The sequence below is a fragment of the Pholcus phalangioides genome, unplaced genomic scaffold (genome assembly GCF_987345545.1).
Source record: "Pholcus phalangioides strain wild (caught in Gottingen) unplaced genomic scaffold, Ppha-v1.0 ptg000004l_1, whole genome shotgun sequence".
NCBI classification, from domain to species: domain Eukaryota; kingdom Metazoa; phylum Arthropoda; class Arachnida; order Araneae; family Pholcidae; genus Pholcus; species Pholcus phalangioides.
Genome location: NW_028301597.1, coordinates 13,070,284 through 13,087,981, shown reverse-complemented (window position 1 = coordinate 13,087,981; position 17,698 = coordinate 13,070,284). Strand labels below are relative to the sequence as shown.

General features: G+C 35.7%; 1 protein-coding gene across 4 annotated transcripts in view; it reads left to right on the top strand.

Moving 5' to 3' along the window:
• Nucleotides 1–17,698, top strand: part of LOC149086558 (glutamine--fructose-6-phosphate aminotransferase [isomerizing] 2-like) — a 222,453-nt gene that overhangs the window by 26,107 nt on the left and 178,648 nt on the right. For all 4 annotated transcript variants that reach the window (XM_089256034.1, XM_089256032.1, XM_089256033.1 and 1 more), the window contains exon 2: nucleotides 13,800–13,907. In XM_089256034.1, coding sequence (XP_089112160.1) covers nucleotides 13,800–13,907 — 108 coding nt within the window. The remainder of the gene's footprint in view (nucleotides 1–13,799; nucleotides 13,908–17,698) is intronic.

The window sequence follows — 17,698 nt, the reverse complement described above, 5'->3', positions numbered from 1 at the left end:
TTGAAATCCCCTAGTATGAGAACCCTCTTTCGCTTACACATGTAGGAAATTTCATCATGCATTTTGGCGATATAGTTTTGATCCCTATTCGGTGGATTGTAACAAACCTTCACAATGATTAAGTTCTTTAAAAAAAAAATTGAAAATTAAGAAAGGAAAAAAAATTGCCAAGGTGAACAATTCTCATTTATTAATGCATGTCTAATTTTCATTGAGTTCATTGCCAGTAAGAAATTGAACTAATGTTAACTCTTTCAAATTATGTAAAGATAAAATGAGAATTTTTCAAATGGACAAAAAAATTGAGTAATATGTGAAACATGTAATCTAAACACAAATGCTGTACCTCATCTGTTCAATTTTGAACAATGATCAGTTTTGAATTATTGGAGTTAGATTGATAAAACAACAGAAAAAAAGTTAAATAAACTTTCATTTGTATCGAAGTTTGTTGTTACGGAAAATAATATATTATACCATATTGATATATATCATAAAATCAGCGGTTTTGCACTTTCGACATGGAATAGCCTTCAACATTATCATAAAACTAGTGGACTAATGCTCTTATAACCAGAAAAATTCAAGAGAATTTTATTAAATAATACAAGAACGTTCTAACCTTACTATTGCTGGTAATTTTGAAAACCTTTCGATGGCATGTTATTTCTCGGCATCTGAGCACGGCGACTTTTGGATCATTCCTTCAATTTAATTTATAATTTGCACGACTATCGTGAATGGCATCAGAAATATATAGAAATACAAATTCGAAAAAACTGAGTTAAAATAAAATTATAAAAACACGTGCGAAGCAGAGATGAAGAGCAAACAAACATGTTCAATCGTGCTTTGCTGAGTAGGGTCATGGAGGAACGATAACACTACTCTTGCTGATGTCACAGCATTCCCGATCACTTGTGCAGAGGCTGGTTATCTAGGTGGTCGTGCCAGTGCTGGATCACTGTTAGCCCTACGCTTGTGGGATGTGGGGCAGGATTATTAGTATTGCTGTACTGTAGAAACTAGTTTTTTCTTCATGTGGAAAATATACTGTATATCATTTCAAAAAAAAAAAACCTGGGACCATTGACGACAGGCATTCCTCATTGTATGCTTATCAGTTCTTGTATGTTCTCAGCAGCTCTTTTCACTGAGTAAAAAAAGACTGATGGATTGAATTATTGTTAATTGCATGTGCTCAAGGGGAAAACAGCCTGCAAAACCATCTGGAGTGTCTGGTACCTGTGCAGACTTCACACTGGACGCCACGATTTTTCTTTTCCTACAATTTCAACAAACAGGGCTTAAATCCCTGGGGGGAAAGATGAATACAAGAAATATCAGGAAGTAGATGACAATGGCATTTGGTTACGGATGCTATTTTAACCAAATACTGTTTTGTCATCCCCAGGGCTAATGAGCTAGTGCTAGACATTTTTGGATATGCAAGGTTTTTGTCAATTGATAAATTCCTGGGGAGGAGGGGGACAATGGTAGCTGTTGGTAGTGCGTTTAAAGAGGCAAAAAAATCACTCAAATTAATAGCGATTTAAAATTTGTTTTTTCATGCAAACATAGAAAAGCGCTTTCAGTGTAATATATGAGCCATTTTTAAATGATGTGGTATAGCCCAGAAATTTAGGCACTAAAATGGGCACTAAAAAAAGGTATTTTTAATTATTTTTCTTCCTTCCAAAAATTATAAACAGATATTAAGAGTCCAAAAACTAGCTGAAAAATTTATTGCACTTAATCCATCCATTGTTTTAATTATATTTTGTATTAACTGCATTATTATCTAAGTTAAATTAATTTCAAGCCAAAAATAAAATGTTAGTATATCCTCAGGATTAGGGTAATTCCAGGACCCCCTCCCCCCCCCCTCCCATTACCCGACGTGGAGCCGGTAGAGAAAATAATCTGTGGGGCTCGTTTGAGTTGCGAATAATTCTCATTTATTTGTTGTATTATTTGGAATAATCATTATTTTTATACTTGAAACATTGCTATCTCATTTTTTTTAAACCAAAATAGAAAGTTTTTTAAATATTACTACGTATGAGGGTAAATACAGGCATATATATTGGCGTACGCAGAATTTTCTGAGGGGGGGTGCGTGTGTTTTCCTGTAAAATAACAGTATTATGTGTGTGTGCGTGTTTTTTTTTTTGGCTCAAGGGGAGGTTAGAACCCATGAATCATTCATGTGTTCAAGTGCAGGGTCCTGTGTGGTCATATACGTCCCTGAGGCCCACTCTGGTCGATTTTAATCGAATATTAAATGCTGTATGTATGTTTAAGTAGCCATGGTTGTTGGCAGTGCATTTATGGTACAAAAAATAAAATAAAAACACCATGTGCCCTGTCTGCTCCTACTCCGCCTTGTGAGAGCCATGACGTGAATTCATGACCTGTTGGAAGAGCCATCAGCCAGCTATGCACATACAACGCAGTCCAATGCCTGGCCGAGACATCATGTAAAGCGTGGCCGGAGAGAAACAAAAACTTTGTTTTCTTTTGCTTTTCTAGCATGGGCTGCGTTCATCTGAAACAAAATTCATATCTAACACCATCTGGCCAAAGCAAAGTTAATGCATGGCAACACCAGTCTCTCGGATCACTCATTTGCGTGAAATAGGCTGAAAGTAGGGGTGGGACTTTTTACCCGAGATTACAGATTATGGCCTCAGTTTCAAGTTTATTAGTGAATTTCAATGTTGAAATAGACATTTATGGCACAAAAATTTGAAAAAAGGCATTTATACCAAAAAATTTGAAAATAGACAAAAAAGGACATTTATGGCATTTTGCCTGAACTTCCGGGCTCTAATGATTGGTATTGCTGAGCAATACCATAAAAATGATTGGTATTGCTTTAGCAACACCAGCAGATGTGTTTCGTCTGTAACAGTGACGCCGGAACATAAGTTAAAAAATTTCTTGTGTTCAAAGTTTATTCATTGATGGTTTAACCATTCACTACCATGGTGGGGTCATCTCGACTCCACCCATTGCTTATCTTGCCACCCTTTGAGAAGTGCATCTGAACTATCTTATTTTCAGTACCTTTCAAGCTAGTTGTTCACACATTTTTGATATATTTGTTATTCTTTTTCCCCTCTCTATACCAGTGATTCCCAACATGGGCATTTCACGATACAATGATCCAGGGGGGCAGTAGAAACTACAGGTTTAACATTGAATCCTATGGGTTACATTGCGTTGGGGGGTCGATGGGAGAAAAAAATTTCTGAAAAAGGGGGCGACGAGGCAAAGGTTGGGAAACTATGCTCTATACCATTGGTTAAAGTTTCCATGAGGTGAACATGACACCACTTGTGTTAGGTATTTTTTGTCTGGCAGCCAGAGTTCAGATCAAAGTGGGTGTCTCGTAAGAGCCTCTGTTTTCACAATAACCAGGGTCTGGCTTAAGAATTTCACGGGGAAAAATTGTTCCGAAAGAAATTTTTTTTCATAATTTCAGCGACGCATTGATAGTTCAATCATAATCAAGAGCCCAAAAGTTCAGGCGTTAAAAAAGGAATTGATAATTTTTGAAGGGAAGGAAAATAACTAAAAACAAAAATATTAAGGGTGCAAAAACTAGCTGAAAAATTGGTTGCACTTAATCCATCTACCGTTTCAATTATGGTTTATAATCACTGCACTATTATCAAAGTTAAATTGATTTCAAGCCCAAAATAAAGTATTTGAGGTCCCTCAGGTCAATTTTAGGGTTGCCATTGACAGGCGCAGGTCTGGAGAGAGAATTATCTGTGGGGTGCTTTCGAGTTGCAAATAATTTTCATTTATTTGATGTATGATTTGTAATAATCACTATCATTTCTATAGTTGAAACATGACTACCTTGTTCTATTGTTGTAAAAAAATTACTTTTTTAATATTCCCACATACGCGGGACTCCTCCAAACATGGGGGGCCCTGTGTGACGCATCTGTCGCCAGAGGTGCCAACATGAAAACATTGGAGGAGTCAAAAAAGTTGATATATATACATATTACATTATATTACATTACATATATATAATATATTTATGTATGTGTGTATGTATGTATATGTATATATATATATATATTATTTATGTTTGTTTGCTTGCTTGTTCTGCTACTATTACCACCCCCTAATTTTCCTGCTTTTCATGGGCTGCGTTCATCTGAAACAATGGTGGGGCTGACAGGGCTTCAACTGGGGGTGATTTAACTTTTTTTATGAAATAAATTAATTACTTTGGATCCCTGTGAAACAGGCCTGTGACAAGTAGGCCTGCCAAAGATCCCAGCCGGGGGGTAGTGTTGCAGGATGTGGGGACACTATGGTAACATCCGGTCAAAGTAAAGTTGGCAACACCAAGTTCCCTAATTTCTCAGATCACTTTCATATTTAAATAGAATCGGAAGGCAGGGGAGGGAAACTTTCTGATGAAAATTAATAGGCCTATTGATAGTTTGAAAATTTTTTAAAAAGCATTTCTTTTGTTCTCAATGCTTAAAATATCAGTTTTGCATATTATGACCTCTGAAATACCAATAAACTTAAAACTGTTAAAATAGGTATTTTTATGGCTTATTTTAGCTCTTGTGCTTTATTATTTATTACTGTTTGATTGGAAAAATATTCTGAAGAGAAATATGGTTACCATTTGTTGGAGAATTATTTGGAACTCTTGTAGCAAGAGATTCAATTAAATGACAAGTTCAGTTTATATTTTCGAGGGGGGGGGGGACGTGATTAGTAGCTTCTTGGAGCTCAGTAAGTAAGGATGTAGCAGTGGAGAGAGAAAAATTCAACGCAGTTTGTTATGCCTTCCCGGGCACATTAGATCCCATGCTGCATTGATGTAACTAGTGATGAATTCCCCATATCCATGGAAACCATTGTCTAAGATTGATATACTTAGGGATTTTCTTGACATTTGTTGACATTTCGAGTTCATCAAACAAAAAAATTTTTTTTAATTATGCATGAAGTTCACTAGGATATTTGACTATTTTCACCAATAGATAGCAGCAGATTTTTCAAAATTTATGTGAAAATATTTATTAAAAAATTTTTGAAGGAAATTTCAATTCACACTTAATATCCATAAGGTCCCTTTCACACAGAGCGGACGCGGATCCGCATACCCTTTCACATGAGCACTAAAGATGCGGGCGAAACGCCCGCATCTTTAGTTTGAAATTTGTGCATAAAAACCAATTTTTCCTAATTTTTGTAATTATTTTTCTCCTTCACCCCTGATTCAGTGCCCATAGGCAGCCTAGAGGCATTCTTTGGTGGTTTAATTTACAGCCCCATAGAATATGGGTATAAAGATGCCTTCATTCCGATCCTCACAAGTAGTCGATGAGAAAATATATTAAAATATTTTCAAGAGATTTTAAAAAAAAAAACTGTCTTTCCGGAAAAATATGAAAGAAAAATTCCAAAAACAACCAATATTTGAAAAATCCAATCCAAAAACATTCGATGTTCCAAAAAAAAAATTCAGGAGATATCAAAGAATTTGCAAGTAGAAAAAAAGGGGAGGGGTGGAGACTCTCAAAACATCTGTGCTTAGAAATATTCACATCACAATTCTGTCTTAGGCGGGGATTACACTATAAAAGTTTGTATATAAAACTTATTTTAGGCGGTTTTAAACTTATTTTTTTACTTTCATTAAGTGGATCAGTTAAGTTCGTACGAATGTAACACGTGTTTATTGGTTATATTTTTCACCAATAATTCTTCGAGCGGCTGCGGAGACTCCGGGAAGTGTACTCGAAGCACCGGTTGAGAACCGCTACTTAAGTGAAAAGTTTCCGAAACTTTTTGTTCCATATATATAGCTCTCTAAAAAAAAAATTTCTTTCTCATCTCTGCCATCTCAAGCCCACCCATACGATCCTATGCTGAACCAATAGCTTCTACCAACCCTCTGGACTATTGCATAGCCCCATTCCTCTAGGGGGCAATATTTCACACTTTGGAAAACACTGATTTAGTGGCCATTCTTGGTTATTAGAGCCCGGATTATATACATTAAAAAGTGGTAAAATATGCATTTTAAAATGTAAATATAAGCACTTAAAAATGTAAATATAAGCACTTAAAAATGTAAATATAAGCACTTAAAAATGTAAATATAAGCACTTAAAAATGTAAATATAAGCACTTAAAAATATAAATATAAGCACTTAAAAATGTAAATATAAGCACTTAAAAATTTAAATATAAGCACTTAAAAATGTAAATATAAGCACTTAAAAATGTAAATATAAGCACTTAAAAAATGTAAAAATACATTAAAAAAATAACCATGCAAAAAAGCAGATGTGTTTTTAAAATTCATCTTTCTGTTTCTTCATGCATATGTTATTCATTTACCAAAAAAATATTCCCTCTATATACCGCATATGCAAATAACTTCCACATATTTTTTATATTCAGCATTTTTTACTTTTCAGTTTGTTGTAGCTGCTCAGTAACAAAAATACCAGTACCAAAAGAATTTTGATACTGTTTCTAAAAAAATGTAACTCTATTTCTAACTCTAGAAATAGCCTTACAATGAAACTGTTAATATTCGTAAAATACTTTATAAATATGTATTAATTCACTAAATTTCACCTGCAGGAAAAAAAATCTGTTATGAAAATATTATGAACAATATTTATTTGAAAATTTAAAAAAAAAATTGAGAGTTTTTAAATAAACCTTTAAAAATATACACTTATACTGAAAATTGTTTGATTTTATGCATTTATATGCATTAATGCTAAAAAAGTCAAAATATGCAAATGAATATAATCCAGGCTCTGGTTACTATACAACTTAATTTAATGAAAGGTCACCCAGCGGTGTGGATGGGAAATTGACCTTTTTTATTTTTTTGCAGTATTTATAAATTTGTTATTAGTCCTGTTTTTTACATTTACTTATTTTAACCTCTTTTTAGAATTAATGTGTGTATAAATGTATTTAATTGAAGAATTTCCAGAATAAGTGCATATTTTCAAGTTGTGCAGGAGATTAAATTTTTGTAATTTTTCAAATTAATATTGCTTATAATACAATAAAAGTTCGTTATAACAACAGCTCACAACCACGAGAAAAATTTTCGTTGTAACGTACTTCTCATTATAAACGAATTTTTCCTTTTTAGTCTGTAAGGACATAAAATAATTAAATTGTTGCTTTATCTGCATTGGAACATCTTTGAGATCTTTTTGTTCTAATATTAACGAATGAACAGAACTCTAGTCATGAAATTGATTTTTGATCTCAAAGCAGTTGATTCTCTAAGAGTATAAGGCATTTTCTCATAGAATTTCGTATCATCAAAGCGGATTAGACGACTAACTTATCAATTAAAAGTCTGAACTGTTTACATTCATGCTCACTTCCTATGGATATGTCAACATTTTATTCGAATCGGAAATTCAACATTTTAAAATAGTTTGATGTGTGGCTGCTCAACTCCAAGGAACTTCTATCTACAATGGGCCATACCTGAAACCTGGATGCTTTATTTGCTTGTCATTTTTTTTTCAAGTATAAAGTAAAATCAGGAGAAAAATCCGCCTAATTTTGACATTTATGTTTTGTTACTTGTGTGCACATGTAGTTTGTTTCTTTTTCGAGCAACTTTTTCTATTAGGGAGCAGCTACAGTACTAGTAACTAGAAATTCCGAAATAAAATACATGTAGAAGTCCATTTGCAAAAAAAATATTCTTATGCAAATGAATATGCACAGAGACAAATAGAAAAGATGCTCTTAAAAATGTATTTGAGTTTTTTGCATGGTACATTTCATGTAGTGTTACCAAAGCGAATGGGACTGCCCCTGAGCGGGAGCATGCCCAAGACTGATCTATGGGAGGGCATGCAATTCTTCCAGAGAAATTTTGAGTTGGTGCCAATTTTCCGAAAGCATTTAACAAATTTATTTAATTGTTGGGGCATACGCCTCTGCCCTTGAGCCCCATTCTAGTTTGATCACGGTCCAAGTAAAAATATACATTCATTCATTAAAACAGCACAAGTCCGGTATATCGCCATAGGCAATTTATTATGGATCGAGTTGTGCCATAAATCTGAGTATATCCCAGAATCCCTTGGGTCTATACAAAGAATGTTATGCGCCAAAAACCTGCCAAACCTGATACAATCTGTAAAACTTCATTACCAGTCGTCTTCACTAGTATTTTTTAGTGACTGGTGGCACTTTACTATTTTTTTTCCAGCTTTTTCATTGCCTAATCTATTCCAGAGCTTGTTCTGAACCAACCTGAAAGGTGTTTGACCAGTGCTAAGCTAGCAGGCGAAGAATTTAATAGTGCTGTATACTTAACAAAATCTTAGCTGAAAAGACCATTATTTTCTGCCTTTTTTATAGCCAACATTTTCCACACATTTCAATTGAGTCAATAGATCACAATCAATGTTGCTCCAAAGTGTAAAGTCCCTCTGTAGGCAGAGATCAAATACCTTTATCTATTATTTTATTCAAGTATTTTAACATTTTTGAATTTAAGGTATCTGACTACGTTGAAAATGTCATTTTGGAAGAAAATATGGATTATTTTTTTATTTTTTATAAAAGCTCTATTTGTTGTGATTCCAAAACAGGCCTTGTTTTGTTTATATGATGCTTAGAATCAAAGTTACGTTCACTTTAGTGTTGTGTTTTTACATACAGGTAATACGGGAATAAAGACTTTAAACGTGTTTTACGAAGAATGTTATTTTTGACATTTTACTTGACTTTGTGACATGATTTGTAAAAAATCTATTCATTGCATCATTACGAAATTTTAATGTGATATTTTGCTTTTTTTTGTTGAGGTTATGAACCAAAATCTTAGGTCTATCACATATTTTTTGAATTAGTGTTTTATAGACAAAATGTAGGATGAAATTTCAAAAAAATTCACACGTACTTAGACATATTTTGGTGTAACTTATGAACATATGAATCCTTTAAGCTTTGGTTCATAACCTGCAACATTACTAGCTAAATGCACTGTGAAAATCACAAAGCATTTCATTCACAAAATTTTTTGCAATCGTGTTTCGAATATCACATGAATTTTGCCTGAAATTTGACATAAAAACGACTTTTTCATAGAAAATATAATAGACTAAAATTTGTCACTGTTTTCACCATTTCGAGACACTTTCTATCAAAAAATGTATTCGAAGTTCACTCCAGAACCATTTTAAAGAAAAGTGACAAGAAAGGTAGTCAGATACCTTAATGAAGTAAGAATATTCCAAATGTTTGAAGTGAGGAATTCAAGAAAGAAGCAAGTCACTTCAGCTCTTGAAAGTTTGGGTTGGATTAAAAAAACAAATAAAAAAACTCAATAGTTCTGGTTACATAGCTGGAGCTTTTATTTTTGATGGATCAGTATACTTTTGGATACATTTCTTTCCAATGGGTTCGAACAATTTGAATACAATAATTTAGGCACCAGCCAGATTTCTTATACAAGTGTTTTTTTCTCAAGCAGCCCTGAATAATCGCCTTTTCTGAGACTTCATTACTCCTTTTGATATTGGAAAACATACTGCCATAAAATCAGTAAATTTTGTCTTTTTTAGACCTCTACTTTTCTTGACCTCCATTACATATATAAAATTTCAAGTGCCAAATGCTGATTTTTCAGTTGCAATGATGACTTAGCATCTGGGATTTATCAAACCTTGTCTTTCTGTTCGTATGAATATTGCATTATTTTCTAAATTAAGGTGAAAATATAATTTAGGATTTATATTTTCAAGATTATGAAATCCTACTCAATATTCAACCTTCAAACTGTATGTAAAGTTCAAAATATACCTTTGTATGCCCAAGAGAAAAATCTTCCTTCCTCTAAATGGCTGATCATAGGTGATTCAGCAGACTGAGCTTATTATCTAATCATGTTGGAAGGAATTCAAGAGTTTAATTGTATTTTCAAGTATTGCCTAAACAGAATATTGTAAATTACAATAAGTATTACATCACTGTATTGTATATAGGTGTAATATATAAAAGTAATTGTAAATGCAACAAAATACCTGCAGTAGAGTTGAAAACTACATTTTTTTTTTTTTTCCTTCTCTTCAAAAAATGAAATGTTAACCAAATCTTTGGTTTTTTTAAAAATTTTTAATTTAACACTACATGATTGAATTTCATTCAGAATTCATTTTGATTACAAATCTTCCTACTGCAGTTTTACATTCGACTCAAAGTAGGTGTGCAGCACAATTAACTATTAGAGAATAGAAATGTCAATTTTATCAACAAAATACATAATTTAACATGCACCAAAAGTGTATATGCAGACATAATAAAGGATGTATACATACATATTTAAGTAATTAATTATGTATGTATATTACCGGGCAAATTAAAATGTGTGTTAATAAATGCCAGGAGCTTGGGTAATAAGAAAGATTTTTTAGAAACTATGATAGTTGTGGAGGGCTTGGATCTTATAGCCATTACAGAATCTTGGGCAAAGGATGGGGATAAATCTTTCTTACACATCTCAGGATACGATACTTTTTTGAGAAATAGATCTGATAGGAAAGGGGGTGGAGTGTTGATATACGTGAAATCCTGTTTGAAGGCTAGAGAGTAACGTGCAGAGAAGTGATATTGAAACCATATGGGTTGAACTTGAGAGCAAAAGACGTCATAAGCTTATTGTTGGGGTTTGTTACAATCCACCAAATAAGGATCAAAACTACATTGCCAAAATGCATGATAAAATTTCCTACATGTGTAAGCGAAAGAGGGTTCTCATACTAGGGGATTTCAATTACCAGGGTATTGATTGGGAGAACCTTTCATCTGGAAATCAGTATGAAAGAGACTTTCTTAAGTTGGTGCTCGAAAATTTTCTGTATCAGCATGTATCAGAAGCCACTAGGGGTACTGCTATTTTGGATTTAGTTCTTACTAGTTCTGAGGATCTAGTTGAACATGTTTCGGTGGGGGAAGAGTTTTCTTCCAGTGATCATCGTATCGTCAGATTTCACTAACTTTTCCTCGGGTAAGGTTGACAACAAAAGACTGGTTCCTTGTTTTCGGAGAACTAACTTTGATGTTTTGAGAAGAAGGTTAACGGAAGTTTTCAAAGACCGGTTGGAATCAGTAGGGGTGGCAAGTCAATGGGAAGAATTTAGTACGAAGCTGTCCTCTGTTTTGCACGACGTCATACCCTTTGTTCGAAAAAAACGTGTTTGTACATCACACCCTCTATGGTTCACGGATAGCGTGCGGAACCTTTAACTTGAAAAGAAAAGAGCATTCAGAGAGTATAAAAGTGGACCTGGTGACCTATCATTGTTTACTGATAAAAGAAGACTGTTGAAGAAAGCGATAAGGGATAGTAAAAAGCAAGTTGAATCTAGGTTGGCAGATAACATTGGCTCTGACCCAAAATCATTTTTTCAATAATGGATGTAAGGGGACAGTTGGCCCCCTCTCGATAGGAGGCTCTAAGGTAGAGAGCAATGTAGGCATGTGTAGTGCTTTCAATGACTTTTTCGCGTCTGTTTTTAATGGAGATAATGATATTCGATATACGGGTGTTGCATGGGGTAATAAAACCCTCAACGATATTCAAGTAGAAGACGTGGAGGTCCTAAATCTTCTAAGAAATGTATGTGCAAGCAAAGCACCAGGACCAGATGATATCTATCCCAGGGTTCTCAGGGAAGGTGCTAATGAATTGTTAGGGCCAGTCGCACAGATATTCAGGAGTAGTGTTGCTGAGGGTATCGTGCCGAGAGATTGGAAACTGGCTAACGTTGTTCCGATATTTAAGAAGGGTAGTAGAGAAGTGGTGTCTAATTATAGTCCAGTGAGTTTGACGAGCTCCCTCTCGAAAATTTTGGAAATTATCATCAAAAGGCAGTTTGTGAAGTGGATAGACGAGAATAATGTATTGTCGGATAATCAGCATGGGTTCAGGAAGGGGAAGTCATGTGTAACTAACCTCCTTTGCTTCTATGATTACGTGACTAAGGCTTTGGGTAAGAGCAAAAATGTCGACGTTGTTTACCTTGATTTCCAGAAGGCATTCGATCGGGTCCAACATGGCAAACTCTTGAAGCGTTTACACGAGATTGGAATAGGGGGCAACTTGCTGAATTGGATAGAATCGTGGTTAAGAGATAGGTCGCAACGAGTTATGGTGAACGGGAAATTCTCTGGTTGGACAGACGTCACAAGTGGGGTTCCTCAGGGAAGTGTCCTTGGCCCCATACTTTTTTCACTTTTTATCGACAAACTCGATCAGGGTATCGATGGAATTACTAGCAAATTCGCAGATGATGTGAAGCTAATAGGGGTAATCGGGAATGAAAGCGATAGGGAGTTGCTCCAGACCAACTTAAACAAGATTGCAGCATGGGCAAATGAATGGGGCATGACGTTTAGCGTAGATAAGTGCATGGTCGCTCATTTTGGTTCGAACAACCCATGGTTATCTTACGAGTTGAATGGTGTCACTATCGCGGATGCAACTAGAGTCACCGATTTGGGAATTCTCATTGACGAGCGACTTAGGTTTTCTGAACATTGTTCAGCGGTTGTCAAAAAAGCGAATAGAATGCTTGGTCTCATTTTCAAAAAGGTCTCTTCGCGTTCTCCTAAAGTCATTCTTCCGCTTTTTCGAGGCTTAGTTCGTCCTGGACGTCCAGTATGCTGTAAGGTTTTGGAGACCATACCTACAGAGGGACATAGACTTGATTGAAGGGGTGCAGAGAAGAGCTACGCGTGTCCTTATTGGCACACAGGGCTTGAGTTATGAAGAGAGACTTCATTTTTTGAATATGTTTACATTGGATGAACGCAGGTGTCGAGGAGATATGATCGAAGTGTTCAAAATTTTCAATGGGATGGTTAGGATGGACCATGAACTTTTAGTACACCGCCAATCAACTGCTTTTACAAGGGGACACCAGTATCGATTGGTGAGGGACAATGCAAGGTTATGGTGTCGCAGGGAATTTTTCTCTAATAGGGTTGTTAATAAATGGAATAGCTTACCCTCGGAGGTAGTAAATTGTAACACAATTGACACGTTTAAAGAGAAATACGATAAACATGTTGGGGTAAATCGAGAAGCTATCCATTCTTAGAATAAGACAACCATAAGTATTCTTTATGGGCATTGTATAATATTTTATCATGTGTATATATTGTTTATAATTTGTGTTAATTGCATTTTTAATGGGGTTGCTGTATTTTTGAAACATATGACATCCATATTTTTATGGGCATCTTTTTATCAGCCACCTCGTTGGGCATTTTGCCTGTTGTGGCGTTGTATTTGTATTTGTAAGGTATTTTCAACTTGTGGTGGAAAATTTTTTTCCTCATTTCGTCCGAAATTGTTTTTTACAACCCTGGATGTGGTTATGGAATTATTGCAGATGTCTGGTCTTGGCAAGCTAATGATTACCAATTTATTTTGAGGGCAAGGTGGGTCCCACATTCACTCATGGTCAAGTTTTTAGGGAAATACTGAATGAATACACCAGACTTTTGCTTTCTTTTTCCCACCTACATACAAACCAGTTGCGACCACAGCCTTGCACCATACAAGAAATTGCAATTGTGAAAAATTTAGTTATTTTCATCAGTAAAATGTCCTTTCTTGTCCCGTAAATTATCGCAGCTTGTGATCCATCATGAGGCTGTGTTTTCATCATTGTCTATAAAATTTAATTCACTTGCATGTGTTTAAAACTATTTTTTTATCAAATCAATTATGGAATTTGATTTTGCAGGTATTTTTGCATATTTGAATTACTTGGAGCCAAAAACGAGAAAAGAGATTCTGGAATGCCTCATAAAGGGATTGCAAAGATTGGAATATAGAGGCTATGATTCTGCAGGTAATTCATAAATGTTTCACATTCTTAAAATATTTAATGTCTTTAAATTTTGTAAGCTCTTGATGTTATACAGGGTGTCCCTGAACTCGTGGCAAACTTTAAGGGAAGGTAAAATATTATAAATATTACTTTTTGTGTGATGTGGAGTCAGAAATGAAAAGTGTTGGTAGAAAAACACAGAATGCTAAGGAAAAATGAAAAAGTTTATTTACATCATTGTGTGAAAGTCTTGCTAAGAATGGTTTGGTACAATTAAACGCTAAAACATCCAACCAATAACAGTGATAAAGCCCTGGAAGTGTCAATGCAATGATTGTCATACATTGTGGCCAGTAAAGGATTGCACAATATGGTCCTCTGCTTCAAACAGTCAACATCATTACAAAGGAGTATTCCGAACAAGATGGACCAATTTGCGCTCTTTTGAGAAGTAGACATGCATCTTATGTACAGAGCTGTGAATTGTAATGGAAGAGCCCCGCGCTACCAGGTGTACAAGTATGAAATGCAGATTTTTTTTCAAAAAAAACACGTTAAATTCGGAAGAATGATAAAAAGTGCTTTATTCAAAGTATGCCCCATTGCTTGTTATACATTTCCCCCATCTTTCCTGAAATTTGTGAATACCATGCCAGTAAAAATCTTCCCCTTTTGCTGTACTATTCATCAAGTTATTTTTTCACATCTTCGTACGAACCAAAGCGCTGCTCAGAAAGTGTGTGACCCATCAATGTAAACAAGTGGTAATCGGAAGGAGCCAAGTCTGGTGAGTAAGCCGCATAGGGTAGAACTTCCAGCTGAGTGCTTCCAACGTGCCGCGAACCGTTTTTGCCGTATGTGATGGAGCATTGCACATTGACCATTGAACATTGTCAAGGAGCATTTCACATTGTCATGGGGCATTGCGATTAGAAACAGCTTGTTGACTAACGCCCAATTGCTCTGCGAGTTGTTTTTGTGTCTGTGTAGTATCATCTTCGTCCAACAATGCTTCCAATTCCACATCTTTTTTTTTTTGGCAGTTTTCCATGTTCCTTGTCTGCCACATCGAAGTCGCCACTTTTGAAACACCGAAACCATCATTCACACGTATCTTGCGATGGAGCATGTTCACCATAAGCTTCTCGAGGTAATCTGTATGATTCAGCAGCAGTTTTCTTCAAATGAAAACAAAAAAATTAATGTCCGCGAATGCTCTTTGTTCAGTATAACTTTCGACATATTGAACACAACAATACAACACTATGCACTCACTTTTCCAATTTATCACTCGTGCGCATCTGACACTTGTTGATGACACAACAAGATGGCGCAGTGTCAAATCTTTATAGCACAAACTGCATTGATGCACCATCTATTTTCTGAAATCCGCATTTCATACTTGTACACCTGGTAAAAGGTTGTATTGTAAATATTTCGCCAATAGGACAGTGCCACATCACAATTTTTCCGTATTTACACCGCCAGCTTTGTGAGAGTGGTTCATGTCATGTCAGGAGACTAGATACGGGTCACTTGAGACATGTACAGGTTTCAGAAATGGAAGAACTTATTCTGAGAGAGGTTGAAGATAATCCCGGCACTATCACAAGATTGATGGTATGAACTACAAGTGAGTAAAAACATCATATTAAAAGTTCGCACCAGGAAAGACTTTCTACACCATTTACAGAGAATGTAAGTACTGAATGAGACTGAGTATCCTTGGTGCATAGATTTGTCAGTGGTTTTTGCAGCCGAGTACATTGACTCGGAGCTTCTTTGCAAATATACTTTTCAAAGATGAGGCAACTTTTATGCGTGATAGTTTTTAATTTTCACTATTCCTGTGTGTGGGCCACCTCTAACCCACATGTGTACATGCTATCCAGGAGTGGTTCTCTGTTAATGTGTGGGCTAGTATTGTGAATGATTTCCTTACTGGCCCATACTTGCTACCATGTTGACCCAACAGGATGTATCGTATCTTTCTGGAAAAGGTATTGCCAGAATTACTTGATAATGTTCCGGTTACTGTGTTCAAAATGCCTTGTGGTTTCAGCATGATGAGGCTCCAGCCAATTTCGATAATATATAATTGCCATAATATATAATTTCATAATTACCTCAATACCACATTTGGCCCTCGATGGATTGGATGAGGTGGATCAGTCACTTCACCAGCACGTTCACACAATTTTCGATTCATCAAGTATCAATTTTTTTTCTTCTTAGGACACCTCGAGGCACTCATCTACGAGACTCCAATTCAGACTGAGGACCGCATTACAAAACTTTCAATCGGTGTTACAAATATAGATGGCTTTTTTTCTCAGCCAGAGATATCAAGGAAACAGTTATTTTCCGGATATTATGCTGAGGTGAGCTCGGAAAGAAAAGTCAGCGGAGACGTGATGACTTTTCTTTCCGAGCTCACCTCAGCATAATATCCGGAAAATAACTGTTTCCTTTATATAACATGAATGTCGCTCTCCACTTGTTAATACAAGATATACAGAAGACTGGATGTTGTGAAGATATTTATTATTTGAGATGTTAATTTTTTAAGGAAGGAAAAAACTCTGGTAGAGGCAGAGAGTTTTTTCCTTCCTTAAAAAATTAACATCTCAAATAATATCTTCACAACATCCAGTCTTCTGTATATCTTGTATTGTTTCCTTTATCTCTGGCTGAGAAAAAAAGTCATATCTCTCTAAACCGTCCCACCCAGGGACCATTTCCTGAAGTTAAGAGAGGCTACTAATGACTCTACTTCAGCGCCTCACGACACAGTGCGTGAAATTAGGAAGGCAGATTCATGTGTCTCCAGTGGTGTAGATGGTAGCATGCTTGCCCGGTATGCAAGAGGGCCTGGGTTCGAGTCCCGGCGGAGACGTGATGACTTTTCTTTCCGAGCTCACCTCAGCATAATATCCGGAAAATAACTGTTTCCTTGGTGTTGTAAATGTTTGTGAAACACTTGGCATCTTCGAAAGGGCATGCCAATCATAGACACTAGAACCTAGGGGCTGAGGCACTTTGAACCCCCCAATAAATTTTGTAAGGGGGCTGGCCCCCAATAATTTCAGAAAAAACAATGTAATATGCCTTCCCTCTCCTGCGTATGCACTTGAGTCCTGTATATATATAGTGCAACCAGTGACTTTCAGCCTTCCCAATGTTTTCATGTCAGCGTCTCTGACACGAATCACTTGCTAGACACTGCCAGACTTGTATTGATGTTTTGTGGTGGCACGTTTGAGCACTTTCTGTAATTATTAATGTAAATAAAAAGCTTTTCTCGTATCCTCAGCTTGACGTTTTTCCACCAACACTTTTTTCATTTCCGACCCTAACATTGTTGCACAAAAATGCTTCTCTATGTGTATATTACTTCCCCCTTGAAGTTGTGACCATGAGTCCAGGGACACTCTGTATATGAAGCTGTATTAGTTACAACAGTATTTACTCATGTGTGAATGTATTATGGTAAAGAAAAAAATATAGTGTACAAAATTTAATATTCAGTGCAACCTTTATAAAACAGAACATAAGGGGACTAATTATTTTCCATTCCAGACAGGTTTTCGTTTCATAAAGGTGCACACAAAAATATATGCAGTGATTTATTTCTGTCATTTTGCAAAACTTCAATTTTAAGAATACCACCCTAATTATAAACCAACGAGTATTAAACATATTTTGAATCGTTTCATTTGCTGTTTCAGATTACAGTGAAACTCACCTAGGCAGCCACCCCCCTTCGCAGCCAGTTTTCCTCGGAGCGAACAATAGGCTCCATATACATAATA